At 39.4% G+C, this 16,851-nt stretch overlaps 1 protein-coding gene and 1 long non-coding RNA gene across 6 annotated transcripts in view; one reads left to right on the forward strand and one right to left on the reverse strand.

Annotated features, from left to right (window-relative positions):
* On the reverse strand, nt 1–6,602 carry LOC120226955. Its single transcript, XR_005527127.1, has 3 exons — nt 6,344–6,602; nt 4,557–4,706; nt 1–297 (listed from the first exon to the last, which is right to left on the reverse strand). It is a non-coding gene; the product is annotated as an uncharacterized LOC120226955 (long non-coding RNA).
* C9orf72 (C9orf72-SMCR8 complex subunit) overlaps nt 6,522–16,851 on the forward strand; it is a 25,604-nt gene continuing 15,274 nt past the window's right edge. Inside the window, exons 1-4 of one of the 5 annotated variants that reach the window (XM_039225121.1) lie at nt 6,734–6,754; nt 8,896–9,092; nt 11,799–12,286; nt 13,876–13,935. In XM_039225121.1, the coding sequence (XP_039081052.1) occupies nt 11,843–12,286; nt 13,876–13,935 (504 nt within the window). In that variant the 5' untranslated portion in view covers nt 6,734–6,754; nt 8,896–9,092; nt 11,799–11,842. Of the gene's footprint in view, nt 6,574–6,694; nt 6,755–8,693; nt 8,805–8,895; nt 9,093–11,798; nt 12,287–13,875; nt 13,936–16,851 lie in introns of those variants that run through there. The other 4 variants (XM_039225120.1, XM_039225123.1, XM_039225122.1 and 1 more) reach the window with 4 other exon arrangements.

Here is a 16,851-nt window from a genome sequence, read left to right on the forward strand (position 1 = left end):
GAGATAATTGGATCCTGGCACAGCAACACCAGAAGGGTATTAGGTCTCTGCTACTCATCAAAGGGACCATTTGCTTGGCTTTTCTTTTTTCTCGTGTTCAGAAAAAAGAAAAAAAAAGCGCACATCTTCTGACTTATAACGTATAGTTCATTAGCGGAAAAAGTGCTTTGGGATGAGATCTTTATGTCACTCCCCATGCAGTATTTTCATTCTTTCCGGAAGCACTATTTGGGAAAAGCAAGTCATGGTCCTGAGATGCGATCATCAGTGTTCCAGCACTATTTCTCTTCTATATCCCTGTATATGGAATACGGACAAGCAAATAAGGAGTCATTTCTGAAGAGGAAAATAAAGTTTGAAAGAACTAACACTGTGATTAATAGTAATAATTTACCTCTCATCTATCCATCTAGCTTACTGTTCTGTACTAAATTACACATGTCTACAGGTTTATAATTTATATGAAAAATTGCAAAATCTTAATTTTGACAAAAAAAGGCATTCTTTAATTTCCCAGGCAAGCTACTAAAAAGATGAATATCTCTCTATGTATTTGGATGAAAAATAATGACATGATAATCCATCCCTTCTTACAGTTTTGAAAACAGACCAACTACCTGTGACTCAGTTCCTTGCTCTCACAAAGGGAACTAATTAACCTTCATGATTAACAACTCATCAAATTCCATTGCTTCTATAAAGGCAATACTTTTTATCTTTCATAATCACATTTAAACTCATAATTAATGCCATGGGTAAAACTGTAGGTTAAAAATAATGTATATGAATGTCTTAACCTCTTCCTTTGGAAGTTCATGACATGTTTACTCTATCTGGAAATCTTCACCCTTAAGTGGCCTGTTATTTTTGTCACTTATAAATACAATAATATTAAGTTAAGCTTTTCCTTATCAGGATCTCTTGATCATGTGACATATTTGTAGCTTAGTAAAATTCTGCAAAGTCAAATCTATGTACAGATTTAAAGAATTTCTTAATTTATTCTTGATTCTGATGGGAACTTTCTTAAATTGCACTCAACATTTACTGAGAGTCTAATATAATCAAGGCCCTATGCCTAGAAATAAGGGGAAGACAAAGGTGTATAAGAAAAGGTCCCTGCCCTCAGGAAGCTTTCAATCTAGTGAAGATATGGATTATATTCATTTTGCAGTGTTAGTTACAGATCTGCCCCAAACTAAAGGTATGACCTTGAGAGAGTTTCTTGTTCTTGCCTTCTCAGTCTCTTCATCCGTAAACTAGGGATTGGGATTAGATTTATTCGAGAAACACCAACTGAGTATCTACCATGTGATAACAGTGCTAATGAGCAATTACCATGGGGTAGGTTTCAGGGTAAACATTTCATGTGTATTATCCCATTTAATCCTCAAAGCAATCCCATTTTTCAAGAGGAGGAAATTTGAGGCTCAAAGATGTTAAGTCACTTGCCCAAGGATACAAAGTAGCTAAACAGGGATTCAAACCTAGGCTAGCCTGACGTCAAAGCTAATGATACCTTTAAATAGTATATTGTGTTGTTGCCACCATCTCTAACGGTTTCTAATTTCTTTATTGTTAAGTTTTTAATTTTAATTTCACTGTAGTTAACATACAGTGTTAGTTTCACTTGTATAGTATAGTGATTCAACAATTTATACATTACTCAGTTCTCATTATAAGTGTGCAAATAGTTTTGAATTTCAGTATTATATGATCATTATTTGCCCTAAAATGGTAAAATGTGAATACAAAGAGTTTGATTTTTATATTAATAGCGGAGGAGTGGAGGCTAAGGGTGCATAACTGAATGTCACATTGATTCTAACTGGGGAAATTCAGAGACTTCCTGCAGGAGGCAACATGTGGCTGCTATCTCCTCTCACACACACAGAACTGGAGCCGTTAGGGCATTCCAGGCCACTGTACTATGTGAGTGTTCACAAAGCAGTAAACACTCACAGATCTGCAAGTAACTAGTGGAAAGGGCAGTAGGAATGGGTCCTTGAAAATTCAGCTGGAGCCAGACTGTGGAGAGCCTTTAGTCATTCTAAGGACCTGGACACTATGGGAAACAGGCAGCTACTGAACGCTGTGGATGAGAGAGAGAAATGATTGATACCCTTGTTTTATGGTTTTTAAATATTCACAACCAGTAAGAACAGTCAGCAAAACTGCCAAGCACAAAATGAACATAACAAAACTAGTGATGCTAAATACTCGAAACAAATAATTTAAAATGTCATTTTCAAGGGCACCTGGGTGGCTCAGTCAGTTAAGCATCCAACTCTTGATTTTGGCTCAGGTCACGATCTCACAGTGGTTAAGATCGGCCTCTGTGCTGGATGTAGAGTCCCTCCCCCCCACTCTTGCCGCACTTGCTCACTCTCTCTTAAAAATTTTTTTTAATTAAAAGAGTAACATGTCATTTTGAGAAGAAAAATTTTAATAGCAACACAAAATATAACTTGGGGAAAAACTCAAAAAATATGTGAGGCATCTTTCCCACAAAAATTATAAAACCTAATTAAAGAATACATGAGGAGTTGTAAGTAAAGAGATATGCCATGCTTATAAATGGAAGGACAACAAATTGACCTAAAAGTTCAGTGCAACTCCAACGAAAAGCTCACAAAGGTTATCTGGGGAAGGTTAGAGGCCAGTCCTTACAGACACGTGTAAAAGAAAGGGTCAATTTTATCAAGAAAATTTTTAAGAAGGAAAACAGTAGGTGTTAAAACTTCACGGATGTCTGATTAAGAGGTCCACATTTCCAGTATAAAACAAATAAGTCACGGAGATGAAAAGTACAGCAGAGGGAACACGGTCAGTAATATTGTAATTACCCTGTGTAGCGACAGATGGTGACTTCCCTTATCCTGGTCAGCGATGAGTAATGTATACAATTGTCCAATCACTATGTTGCACTCCTAAAACTGATACAATATTGTATGCCAACTGTATGTACTTCAATTAAAAAAAAAAACAGATGTCAAAACATTTTAAATATTTTTTTAAAATTTTTATTTATTTCTAGGAGAGAGAGGGAGGGACAGTGTGAGCAGGGGAGGGTCAGAGAGAGAGGGAGTCACAGACTCTGAAACAGGCTCCAGGCTCTGAGCGGGCAGTCAGCACAGAGCCCGACGCGGGGCTCGAACCCACGAACCGCGAGATCATGACCCGAGCGAAAGTCGGACGCTTAGCCGACTAAGCCACCCAGGCGCCCCAAAACATTTTAAAACTAAGTGACCTGAGATGGCCTCCAAGGATAGTTATGATTTTCTGTTTCTTTTTTGTGCTAAAGAAATTGTATGGAGAAGGAGGTAGGAAAGATGACACTGATGACAAAACAAGACATGAGCTCTGGGGCTCCTGGGTGGCTCAGTTAGGTGAAGCGTCCAACTTTGGCTCAGGTCATGATCCCACAGTTCGTGGCTTTGAGCCATGCGTCAGGCTCTGTGCTGACAGCTCAGAGCCTGGAGCCTGGTTCGGATTCTCTGTCTCCCTGTTTCTCAGTTCCTCCCCAACTCATGCTCTGTCTCTTAAAAAATGAATAAAGGTTAAAAAAAAAAAAAAAAGACAGAAGCTTCTCACCCACTTCAAATCAAAGTGATCCTGAACCTGAAAGGCTATCACTCTGGCCCATGAATAAAGACAAAGGCCATTTTCAAAAGAAGCCCTTGCATGACAAGAGCCTGGCCTAAGGATAACAATTCTAAGATTTTAAGTAGTAGGAATGAAGTTTCAGTTAGCCAGCTGGCATTACTAATGATCTAATATGTGCCAAAACCAGAGGAGTGAGAAGATGAAATTGTAAGCACACTCACCGTCCGGGGTCTCATATAGCCTGTGACAAAGTTGAGAGGCAGAAGCCACACGTGAAATAACTAAAGAATCTACTTAAAAGCAACATACTAGTAAGAATAGTGAAGTACACACATAAATAAAAAAATGCTGAGAGCTCCAAGTGGGGTTCCCCACAGGCAGATGGGCTCAGGGAGACATTCTGAAATGGGCCTGGGAAGGGTCTGGCTTATTGTTCAACTTGTTCTTTTTCTTGTTGTGCGTTTTATGATGCTGCAATTAGCTAGGAATTGCTTCTTCCTGGGGACTCTTTGTTTTTGGGTCTTAGACATTTCATAACTGTTGCTCGTGAGGTACAGAGCACCAGCATGGAGGAAACAGAGGTCAATACCTCATGGAGGATGTGATTGTTCTCATTGAGAAGCTTACTGTTTGTACAATGGTAAATCCCAGAAGGACATGAAAATATACCTTGTATCCTAATGTTATCTCACAGGGGCACTGCCTACAACGTGCATCAGTAGCGCAGACGTGGACCCACGAGAGCTTTCTAAACCATCTATATCACACTGGCTCACAGAATTAACTTAATATATACCGTAACCAAGATTGTAACTGGAAGTACCTCGGCTGGGTGTTGGCTCATTTATATTCCAACCAAAAGGCAATGTACCATAAAGTGCATACTGATAAGTCTGCAATGATTAAGGCAACCACATAAAATCTCATTACTTAAAAGAAATTAAACTCACTGTGGTTTATATAGCAATATTCCTCATCCATGTCCGACATCAGATAGTTCCCATGCCAGTCACAGTTAAATCTAATTTGCTGTAATCCTGGTAAATGGGAGGTAATCAACAAATCCTCAGCTCAGCTCCAAAGCAGCATATGAGACATTTCTGAAATACATTAATAAAGAGAGGAGGGGGAAAAGGCTTCCTGCCAATAACTGACATTTGTTATGTACCAATAATATTCCCTGGGTTCTGATACTCTGATTATTGGAATTATAAATATGTACACAGTTTAAGAGATTTACAAGTCATTTCTTATTTCTTCAGTTATCCCTGCATGATTACTAAAACTAAGATTAAAGCCACCCTTGCTTGCATGTGCTATTCTAAATTCATAGCTTACTTGATCTCAGGTGAACCTCACAATAACCCAGTGAGAAATTATTCTGCTTGCCATTTTGTAGAAACTGAGGTAAGAAAAGTTACATACCTCAAAAAACAAATGAGACAAGTTACATGCTGACCAAAGTCTCACAACTGATCAAAGGCAAAGATAATATTTATACCAGCTTTGATTCCAGAGACCAACCTCTTGGCTACCTGCTTCACTGCTCTCTTAGTTGAGCCTTTTTGTATGACTGCTGATTCATTACATGTAGATAGGTGGAGAGCTCAAAATTTCTAAACAGTATCTTGGAGTATTAGTCTAGTTGTTACTGGAGGACTAGGTCTCTTGAAGAAACATTTCAATAGCAAAATGTATTTTCACTAGATGGCTGAGTTATTTGGGCTGATGGACAGAGTCTGGAGGAAGTAAGGGTTAAAGCCAGATTCCCAGGCCACCCTCTGGTCCTGCTAATATGGATCACATTACTATGTACTTAGTGTCATTTTCTCTTTGGCTTCCTAAAGAAAGGATGTACACTAGGATATGTGTTCTATTTTACACCTTCAAATGTAAAATTTTACACCATACAGGTACTGTGGATCACAGTACTGTCATAATTACTTTCTCCCTCTTGATTTTTTTGCTCCAATCCACAGAAGGACATAGACTAAGGAGCATAGTACCGAACACACAATAGGAACTAAATGAATGGACTTATATGGTGCTATGATACAAGCATACAGCACTGATTGGGTAAGGGTTCTAATTCTGCAAAGGGTAGACGTTTGAAGGAGTCATTTGTGTATTTATTCCTTCTTTTCTTCCCCAGTGATAAAGATGTGCTGTATGATTTCTAAAGATGAAAAATGTTAAGCGCTATGCCTCTGTACCACATATACCTGCATACCAAAAGGCTAATTAACTCAAGGTTTAGAAACAAATCATACAGCACATCAAACAGAATGAAGTACATTATCGAAGGCTAAAAAAAACAAAAACCAACTTCCCCACATTGTGCAACTAGCAAAAATGACGTTTAAAAATGTGAAAATCATGCTTAAGAAAATGCTGATATGTAAAGACAACACTGTGGTGACTAGGTTTTGTGGGAAAAGGAAATTACCTAACCAGACTTGAGGTGAAGTTACAGCACACTTAATAGTGTCACAAGGAAAAAATAAATCCATTAATTCAACACACACTATCTGCCAGAGCACACAACAAAACCATTCACAACTACCAACTCTGTTTTTTCGAGGCTCAGGAGCCTACCTCATTACAAAAAGCACTGACACTTTACTCCCCCTTTCCACCGAACCCATCATTGAACAAAGGAATGGAGCAAAAGCGACCCGCCCACTTGCACTCGCTTCCCGCGTTCACGTAAATGCAAATCGAAAACTCAAAGACGTACCTACGGCGTCCCAAGAGGAAAACGAAGTTAAGGGCGACTTCTTCCGCCCACGTAAAAGATGGCGCTTGAAGCGTCAACCGCCCCTGCTGCCCGGTTTCTTCCCTTCAGGGGCGGGGTCCAGAGAGAGCTGGAGGTGTGTGCTTAAGAGGTGTGTCCTTTTGTTTGGCTCACCCTTTCTCCCCTCCGCTTGCTCTCACAATATTCGCCGAAGGTGACGGGCGAAAGATCAGGTAAAATCTACCCAGAAGTGCACCAGGCGGGGAACAGCTGCGGCGGGGAGGGGTTTTAGGGGTTGGATCGCGAGCGAGGGCCGGGCCCGGGGGCGGGGCCGGGGGCGGGGCGGGGCGGTGGCCGGGCTGCGGTTGCGGTCCCTGCGCCCGCGGCTGCTGAGTCGCTGGTGGTGGCGAGTGGGTGAGTGAGAAGCCGGCTGGCCGGCGTTTGTTTGTGTTCGGGGTCCTGGGACCGCGCGGGGGCGGCCGCGGCTGCAGCTCTCCCCAGGATTCGGTTCGTCCTCCCCGACCGAGACCTGGCATCGGGTTTTCCAGCTGCTGACTAGTGGAGTTGCCTCCATCCGGGCCCCAGCCTTCCCGGCAGCGGCGGCACGGAGACCAGGGGCTGCAGACCAGGCCGCTAGCCGGCTTTCCCGCCTGCAGCCCCCGAGCCGGCCCCTTTCCGGGGATCCTGTGTGAGACCCAAAGGGACCCGCCGTACCACCTCCACCGCGGGTTCAAGGGAAAAGCGCCTCCGGCACTGAGAGGCCTGGCCCTGGGAAGGCCACAGGGAGGGTGGTGCGCGGTGAACACCATGTCGGGGTGCGAGAGGAGATACTGCGGGTTGGGATGGTGGCCCGGGTATACCGCATGGCTACACAATTTGAATAGAAGTTTCTAGAGATTGCTGATGTCTTGTAAATTTGCGGAGCGATTCTAGACTGGGTTGTGCTTCCACTGTGTGGGTCATGACTTGCTTCACAGCTCGGAGGTTACACTGACTTACTTAAAGGAAGTGACCTTTGACTTGAGCATCCCTTGGCTGATGGTATCTGTTGCAGAAACAAGTGCCCTGATTACAAGTCTGCTGTGCCCACAGGGGGTCTGAGTCACCTCTTGAACTCACCAGTCTTCTCTATTCAGCAGAGAGAGGTTATGCACTTGCCCAAGAAAGACAATGGCCCTTTCAGAAACCGTGGAGATTGCTAGCTAGGCTCTAGTTAACTAACAGCCTGGTTGTGGCCAATGGATAATTTTCCATTCCACCTGTTCCCATCGCTCACCTGTGATGCAAAGCAAGGGGACACAACATGTCTGGTATTTTAATTTGTACTTCTAACTTGAAAAATACTGATACCATCTTTCTCATGCTTAAGGAAACTTTTTCTTTTTCTTTTTTTTTTCCCCTGCGAGACAGAGAGAGACAGTGTGAGCAGAGCAGGGTCAGGGAGAGAGGGAGTCACAGAATCCGAAACAGGCTGCAGGCTCTGAGCCAGCTGCCAGCACAGAGCCCGACGTGGGGCTCGAACCCACGAACCGTGAACTCATGACCTGACCCGAAGTCCGACGCTTAACCGACTGAACCACCCAGGCGCCCCAGGAAACTTTTAACATAATGGGAATGAATCTCACAGCGGCGGAATATATATGAAAGCTTAATATTATGAAGTCAGAATACTTGGAATACGATAGTGTTATGTGACACAGATACCTTTGGCCAGCACCTCAGCTAGCCCTGCTCCTTTGGAAAAGCCCTCAATTAGTTGGAAAATCACCTAGTGATACCTGCTTTTTATACTTCCAGAACAAAAATGAGAAATTCTAGACGACATTGCTGATGGTGCACTAAGCCAGCACTAACCTGCTGCAGGAAACAGTGCATTGGAGCTAAAGATTTTTTCCCCCGTTATAAAGTTGATAAAATAGTCTCTTTATTTGGCTCTGTTAGCAGTCCAAAATTTGCTTTCGGAGGAAAGAGGTTTAAAAAAACTAAAACAATGAAGACTCCTATTTTTCAAGCCTGCCCTAGGGCCCTTTGGTAATTAAGTAGTTGTAAGGAGCAGTGTGGGTTTGTCTTCCTATTATGTGAGAAACTTGGATCTGTAAGAGATCACCTGATAGTGATAATGTAAACTTCATTTCCGAGTCTCCCCTGATAAAAATTTAGAAAGTGTTGCAAACAGTCTCCTGTTAACAAACAGTTCACTGTCATTAAAGCTGGCCTGAGCATGGTCTGTTTCAGGAAGTGGGCTGGTTTGGGATCCTGCTTCTTTTATAAAGGGCTGGGAGAAAATAAACTGAAAGCATGGTTACAAGAAGTGAGAGCCTTCTGATGGCATAATTCTGATTTACAACAGTGGACCAACCAACTTTATAAATACCAGTGAGAGAAGAGACGGCTGATTTTTAGCAAAAGGTTAAGAAAAAGCCAAGCTTCAAACCTACTACTCTGCCAGAAGTTTTAACAGATGGTAATTAATATAATCTTTTTGTCTGCATATGTTGGATGATTTTCAGAAAGTATATTGGTATATCCTCATGAACCCTATTCTTTGTTTACAGGAGTGGCAAGCCACCGTGTCACCCAATTTGGATCCTGGTTTCCCTCAAAAGACTCTTATGGCTAATGTTTGATAACCTTCTGGAGTAGCCAACTACATATAGATATATAGATATAAAAGACGATTGGTTTTGACCTGATTTTTTTCAGCCACCCTTATATGTATGGATTTTCCTTACCAAGGATGATGACTTTAAGTGTTAGTAAAATTATTTTTACAGACCTCCTAATTATTCTTCTCCGTAACATTTCATTTCTCAAACTTCTTAATTTTGACAGGATTTTAAGCTAAACAATTCAATATGGCCCTTGTCCTTTCTTTTCTTTCTAATGAGACTAGCAATGAGACTAAATGTAATTAATGGTCTGTGATAGTTGAATTTTCACCGTCAGGTAAAAATTTCCCCGTGATCCTACCAGATTTTGCTCTAGGGCTCAGTTCGGTTTTAGGAAATGCTGCTATTTTCAATGTAATGATGAAATGTTTGAGGCAAAGTTTTGTTTTTATGATTATTCACCTTTAAAAAAATTTTTTTAATGTTTACTTTTGAGAGAGTTGCGAGAGGGGAAGGGGCAGAGAGAGAAGGAGACACAGAATCTGAAGCAGGCTCCAGGCTCTGAGCTGTCAGCACAGACAGGGGCTTGAATCCACGAATGTGGGATCATGACCTGAGCTGAAGTCGGGTGCTTAATTGACTGAGTCACCCAGGTCCCCCAGTTATTACCTTTTTTATTCAAAACAGAAGAACAAAAGAAAAATGTTACAATACAATTTTGTAGTCTCCAGTTTGTTATTCATGATGACAACATCATTACAGTTTGAATTCAAATTACATTCCTGTATTCTGTAATTGTAAACTGTTTAAATTGTATCCAAAACAGTGGATATTTCAAATAAGGTAGACAATTTATGTCCAATACAGTCTTTTAAGACTATTAATTGATATAACACATTAAAAAGTAAATATTCCCTAAATGAGTTGCTGAACTAAACAATACATACATAAACTGCCTTTATGTTAAATCTTTTCTACACATGCATACTGTAGTGTTTTGCCGAGTTCTGTATACCTATTCTTGACATGCATGATAAAAATGCTCTTCTAATACTCTAAAAATAGAAGTCACTGCTTTTCAGCAGTCTCTGAACTCTCTTGACAAGATGCAGATAAAATTCTTTAAGTAAATAGTTATAGATCAAATGTTACCTCTCAAAGCAGTCCTGAAACAAAGATAAGTATATCATAACTTACCTATTAATTGCTATCCTTTATCATTATGATGAATACATTCCACATTTTTAGACTTGCTTAAATGGTTCTTTTGGTTTAAATGGTTTCTTGTGTTTCTTTTCATTTTGAACCTTTTAATCTATGCATTCAACTGTTTTTAAAGATTTTGTTTTTAAGTAATCTCTATACCTGGGACTCAAACCCATAACCCGGAGATCAAAAGTCACATGCTCCACTAAGTGAACCAACCAGGGACCCCTCTATTTTAATATTAGGCAAGAATGATTCATTTTACACTAATATCACATAGAGTATATACTTTTAGAGTGTTATATTTCAGTGAGTTAAGATGTATGAAGACCTCAATTCTTGCCTGACTCTGTGACCTTGAGCTGTTTGCTTTTGTCTCTGTGTATTATCTCAGTTTGGAAGGTTTGGCCAGTATCCCATCCAGTCACTTTGCTCTTTATATGTTCTAAACAACTAAATCTTTTTTATTTTAGCCATTTAGCATAGAGCTCTCTCTGTAATGAACTCAGTGCAATGCTACACAGCTTTCTTAAATTTAAGTAGCATATTAAATGTATTTATCTTCATCTTGATGTTTCAGTGTCATGTTAAACCCGAAATTGGGCTTTAGTACCGTGAGAATTTGTTGAGAATAACAGGACTTTTTGCTCTTTTTTTGTTATGGTCCCAGATTGTTGTGTTTTTTGCTTGCTTGCTTGCTTTCCTTCCTCCCTCCCTTTCTTCTTCCCCTCCCCCGCCCATCCTTTTAACAGCTTTAGGATGTTGTTACTGACAGGTGTCTTTACTAGTTTCTAAGACTGCCATAACAAAGTTCCACAAACTGGGAGATATAAAACAACAACAAAAATTTATTCTCTCCCAGTTTTAGAAGCTAGAAGTCCAAAATAAGGTGTCTCTAGGAACATGCACCTCTGAAGGTTGTAGGGAAGTATCCTTTCTTGCCCCTTAGCTTGTAGAAGTTACCAGCAATGTTTGCCTTTCCTTGGCTCCAGTTCCCACCTCTGCCTTTCACAGCCCCATTTCCTCTTCGTCCATGTGTCTCTAAATCTTTCTCTTATAAGGATGCCAATCATTGGATTAGGATCCACCCTAATCCAGTATGACCCCATCTTAATTTGATTACACTTATTTTCAAATAAGGTCACATTCACAAATACAGAGGGGGGTAGGAATTGAACATGTATTTTGTGGGGGACACAGTTCAGTCCACAACAAGTAGTGGTCTGTTGCTGAGTTCTCCCCTTCCCAATTTGTTCCTCTTTAGTTGCTAAGGTTAAGGAAGGAAATATCCAATGATACTAGAATTGCACATAGACTGGATGTTTGGGAACAGTGAGAGTCTATTCTATGAGTTTTAGTATGTAGTATTCATATTAATGTCCAAAGGACCTTTTTTTAGGTCATTATTATTTTGGATTTCTAAGTGTATTCCCTGAATATAGGTGACAAGATACTATGTATCATAAGTTTATCATATTCACAAGCATTTAATGTGTACTTGCCATGCTAGCTGGTGGGGACATGCTTTCAAATCCTTTTTTACTGAAGAGGAGAAAACCATATAGGCCTAAATCATTTGGGTTTCTGCCGTATGACTTTAAAATGACTGAACCTAATTATTGATTTTGTATGTCATTGTTTAGATATCCCTGGAGCATTTGGATAATGTGATAGTTGGGATGCAGTGATGTCGAATCTCTGTCCACCACCATCTCCAGCTGTTGCCAAGACAGAGATTGCTCTAAGTGGTGAATCACCTTTATTAGCAGCTACCTTTGCTTACTGGGACAATATTCTTGGTCCTAGAGTAAGACACATTTGGGCTCCTAAGACAGAACAGCTACTTCTCAGCGATGGAGAAATAACTTTTCTTGCCAACCACACCTTAAATGGAGAAATCCTCCGAAATGCAGAGAGTGGAGCTATAGATGTGAAGTTTTTTGTCTTGTCTGAAAAAGGAGTCATTATTGTTTCATTGATCTTTGATGGAAACTGGAATGGAGATAGGAGCACATATGGTCTATCAATTATACTTCCACAGACTGAACTTAGCTTCTACCTCCCACTTCACAGAGTGTGTGTTGATAGATTAACACATATTATCAGAAAAGGAAGGATATGGATGCACAAGGTGAGTGACTTTTGAGCTTATTAATCATGCTAACCTAGCCATTGAATGTTTATCTTCTGATAAATTTATATCTAATTTTTAGAAACTATATGCAATTAATTTCAAGTGGTAGCTATTATTTGCACCTGCCCTATTAAATTTTTTTTTTTAGTGTTTACTTTTGAGAGAGAGAGAGAGAGAAGACAAGCCTGAGCAGGGGAGGGTCAGAGAGACCTTCTGTGGAGACACAGATTCCAAAGCAGGCTCCAGGCTCTGAGCTGTCAGCACAGAGCCTAACGTGGGGCTTGGAACCAAGAGCTGTGAGATCATGACCTGAACTGAAGTTGGACACTTAACCCATTGAGCCACGCAAGCACTCCTCCATCTGCCCTATTAAATACATAGGTCTAGTAGTCTGATGTCAGTGATCTTCATAATAACCCTTCAAGGTAGGGGACGATAGCTCTATGTTACAAGTAAAAAGCTAAAGCATAGAGAAGTTAAGAATATCCTAAGGGACGCCCGGGTGGCTTAGTCGGTTAAGCGTCCGACTTTCGCCTAGGTCATGGTCTCGCGGTTCGTGGGTTCGGGCCCCGCATCGGGCTCTGTGCTGACTGCCAGCTCAGAGCCTGGAGCCTGTTTCAGAGTCTGTGACTCCCTCTCTCTCTGACCCTCCCCTGCTCACGCTGTCTCTCTCTCTCTCTCTCTCTCTCCTAGAAATAAATAAAACATTTAAAAAAAAAAAAAAAAGAATATCCTAATAAGTTTTAGAGTCTGAGTTTGTCTCAGGAAACATACCATAAAACCTTTTTTCTTTTTGCGTTGCATGACCCTGTTTTTCACTTAGTACTGTGTGTAGGTCCAAGCAGGTCAAAACAAGTGTTTCATAAGCAGTTGGCCATGTAGCCTTTGGTCTCTTTGACTTCTTTGCCAAGTTCTGAAATTCGTAAAATGAGGTTGGACCAAATGGTTTCCAGGAGATGTTCCTTTTAATTTTGCAGATTGAGCCAGAGAAAATTGCTGTCATCCTCTAAATCCTGTGGGTTAATATTTGGTGATATTTATATTTTCATGTACTTTTGGCTGATCTGAAGAACAAGTTTAACTCTCTTCTGCTCTACAATTTTGATACTAATATGGAAGTCTGTTAAAGCATTATTAATTAATTTTATAAGGCTTTTACTGGATAGTAAGGAGAAATAGTATCTTTCAAAAGAATAGTGTTTTACTATGTTTGCTTACATGTTTTCTTATTTTAAATGCTTATGAAAATCATTTAAAATCAGGAAGCCCCCAGATTCAACTTGATCCTATTTAATTTGAAAAGTACAAATCATTATAATTTCCTTTGTGAAACTATGCAGGTATTACATTGACTGTTTTCTGACAAGTTATCTTTTCTAACTGCAGAGAAAAGGGTGTTTTTATTTTATTTTGTATCATTTATAAGAAGGAATTTGTTGGATTAATTTCCTGCCCCCTCCCTTTTTTCTGCCCCAATGCGGAAAATATTTTTCCCATGAATTAAATTACACAACTGTATTTTGAAAAGTAAACAAGTATCGATATATTTTTTTAAATTTAATTTCAATGAATTTTCTCTTGCTTAGGAAAGGCAAGAAAATGTCCAGAAAATAGTCTTAGAAGGCACAGAAAGAATGGAAGATCAGGTAAGATACAGATTGCGTACTGTCAAACACCATCAGGCTCACGACATGTATCTATATAAGGCTGAGGGCTACTTGTCTTTTTCCTTTTTAAAAATTTTTTTAATGTTTATTTATTTATTTATTTATTTTTTAATGTTTATTTATTTTTGAGAGAGAGAGAGACAGAGACAGAGTTTGAGCAGAGGAGGGGCAGAGAGAGGAGACCCAGAATCTGAAGCAGGTTCCAGGCTCTGAGCTGTCAGCACAGAGCCTGACGTGGGGCTTGAACTCATGATCCCTAAAATCATTACCTAAGCCGAAGTCAGACGCTTAACTGAGCCACCCAGGTGCCCCTTAGGGCTACTTTTCTTAAGGCCTTGACACCATACTATTTTGACAGAGTGAGTCTGAAAATCAGCAGAGCCTTTGTGGAAATATATTGAATAAACTAAATAAAAATTTTCATATCTTAGACCGGAAGAGTTAAATAAGTGGAGAATAATAGTAATTTTGCTACCTTTTTCTGTTTGCATAGAGTAAGTTTTGAATAACTTGGTCATACTAAAAATTTTAAGTTTTTTTATGAGATTTTCTTTAAAGTGTTACTTCTCAGACATTTCCACAGAAGTAGTTATAACAGGAGGGAAGTGAGTATACGCCTAAGATATCTGGGGGGTACAGACACAGTTCTAAGCATAATATTTATTTGAAGTCTCACATTTTATTTTTAAAAGTCATGCAATTTATATTTTATTTTCTATCTATTTAATATTACAGTTTGCCAGTGATAATTCTCACCTTCTTTCCGGATCAGACTGCTGAAAATAAGAAGTCTCTTTGAATGTCCTTAGGGCACAGGCACCAGTATTTGAGATGCTTGATTGCAAGGGTGTGGTTTCCCATATGGAAATTAAATGCAAGCCATTTCACTTCAGGGCAGAGATGTTCTGAAGGGGAATCTCCAATGGAGAAAGGATTCTTTGCTTTTACTCCCATTGCTGCTGGCCACCCTCAGTGTGCCTTCTCTTTGAACTCCGTTCTATGGCTGGGTTGTCTTTTCTGTGGTTCTCCTTAGCATACAAGACATAATAGTACTTTGAACAATTAACTTTTCTAAAAATTTGAATATACAGGGACTTAAACCAGGAAAACACAAAACCCCATAGAATGACCTACTTTACAAGATTGTTATGTCTGTACTTTTGTAAATAGCTTCCCAGGCCAGGAGAGGTAATCCTGGGGAAAGATCTGACACTTAGAAGATGTTTCCCTTTACCCAGAGAAGCCTGGCCTTTACTTACTGGTAATGTGCAGGGTACCAAGAACTGAGGGGACTTTTACCAACCTCTAGATGTACTTACTAGTTATGGAGGAGTTAGAGTTTCTTCAAGATAAAGATATTTAGGACCCAGTAAAATTCTACTTTTCTTGGGATTTTTTTTTTCCAAACTAGAAATCTATACTTAAGAAATTTACCACTATTAATTTCTAAGTTTTATTTCTTTTTTAAAAAAGTTTTATTTATTTGTTTATAAATTTGTTTATTTGCGTGTGTGTTATGTGGAAACGCAAGTAGGGGAGGGACATAGATAGATAAAGAATCCCAAGTAGGCTCAGCACTGTCAACACAGAACCCTAACTGGGGCTTGATCCCATGCACCAAGATCATGACCTGAGCTGAAATCCAAGTCAGATATGAGTTGAGATCAACCAACTGAGTCACCCAGGTGCCCCAGTTTTATTTTTCTTTTAAAGGCTCTTCTGTTATCCTATCCCTTCTGTATAGTTGGACCAGCTGGAGGTTTTTAAAGGGGAAACATCCTCCTGCTGAGAAGTTCAAGTTAGAGAAGTCAAAGGAGGAAAAGAAACTTGGGGGATTTACTTTAGAGGCTCTTCTGTGTTCAGGCTTTTAGAATGTTTTTGTTAAGCTTTGATGAGGATGCCCATTCACTTATGATAAATATCCGAGATTTGGTTTATGGCACTATACATATGCCTGTACCTAAGAGGAAGTATTTTCCTACAGTTATCCTTTCTGAAAAGAAACTGCCTGATAATTGAATCCCTGCAAATCTTGAACAAATAAATACTATCTAGGGATGACACATGAGTCTGGAATCAGTCACTGACTTCATTCAGTGTGAGTTTTGGATGCTTATAGCTGTCATCTGATAAAATCACTTTATGAAGAAATCACTTTATAGCTTATCATTATTCTTGTTGAATTGCATGTGTTGATTGTAATTGTAAACAAGCATTTTAGAAATTCTTTTAAAAAGCAGAAACAGTGAGTGGTTATGTTTGGAGGTTACTACGGGATGAATTTTTTTTTTAATAATAAAACCTTTTATATCTTGCAAGGAGGCTTGTGACTTAGCATAAAATTCCTACAGACAGCATCACATTTAAAGTCCTAAGTTTCTGAAAAACTGGGTATAGTCACTGAAAAAAATGACTCTTGGAATGACTGAGATTTAAGGACACATGTGAAAAGTTTGAATGAGAGTTTCATGAGATGTTAGTAAGGAAAAAAACTATTATTAGATTGATCTTAATATGTGATTTTAAAAATGTATTTAACTAAAAATTAATGGACATGTGACAATTTATCTACCTCTCTAAAAGTTTACATATTCAAGATGGTCCAAAAATTTGGGGGCAGGGGTGATGATAATGAATAAATGAGGGATCATCCATATTTGCGACACTCCGCATTTGTGATGTTCTGTATTGAGCTTTGAATTTCATTCTAGAAGCTACAAATTTCAAAATTGCATTTTTGATACATAATTCAAGTTTTACCTTGAATTCTAAAGGAAACTTGTTTTATTGATTGTTAAAATATGTTTGATGACTTTGATTTGCATTTGAGTACTAAACTTTATTGCAGATGTAGATGTTGAGTGTTGAGTTATTTGTTGACTATTTCTAAGCCTT

Source organism: Hyaena hyaena, unplaced genomic scaffold (genome assembly GCF_003009895.1).
Source record: "Hyaena hyaena isolate Hyena2069 unplaced genomic scaffold, ASM300989v1 scaffold_1917, whole genome shotgun sequence".
Classification (NCBI taxonomy): domain Eukaryota; kingdom Metazoa; phylum Chordata; class Mammalia; order Carnivora; family Hyaenidae; genus Hyaena; species Hyaena hyaena.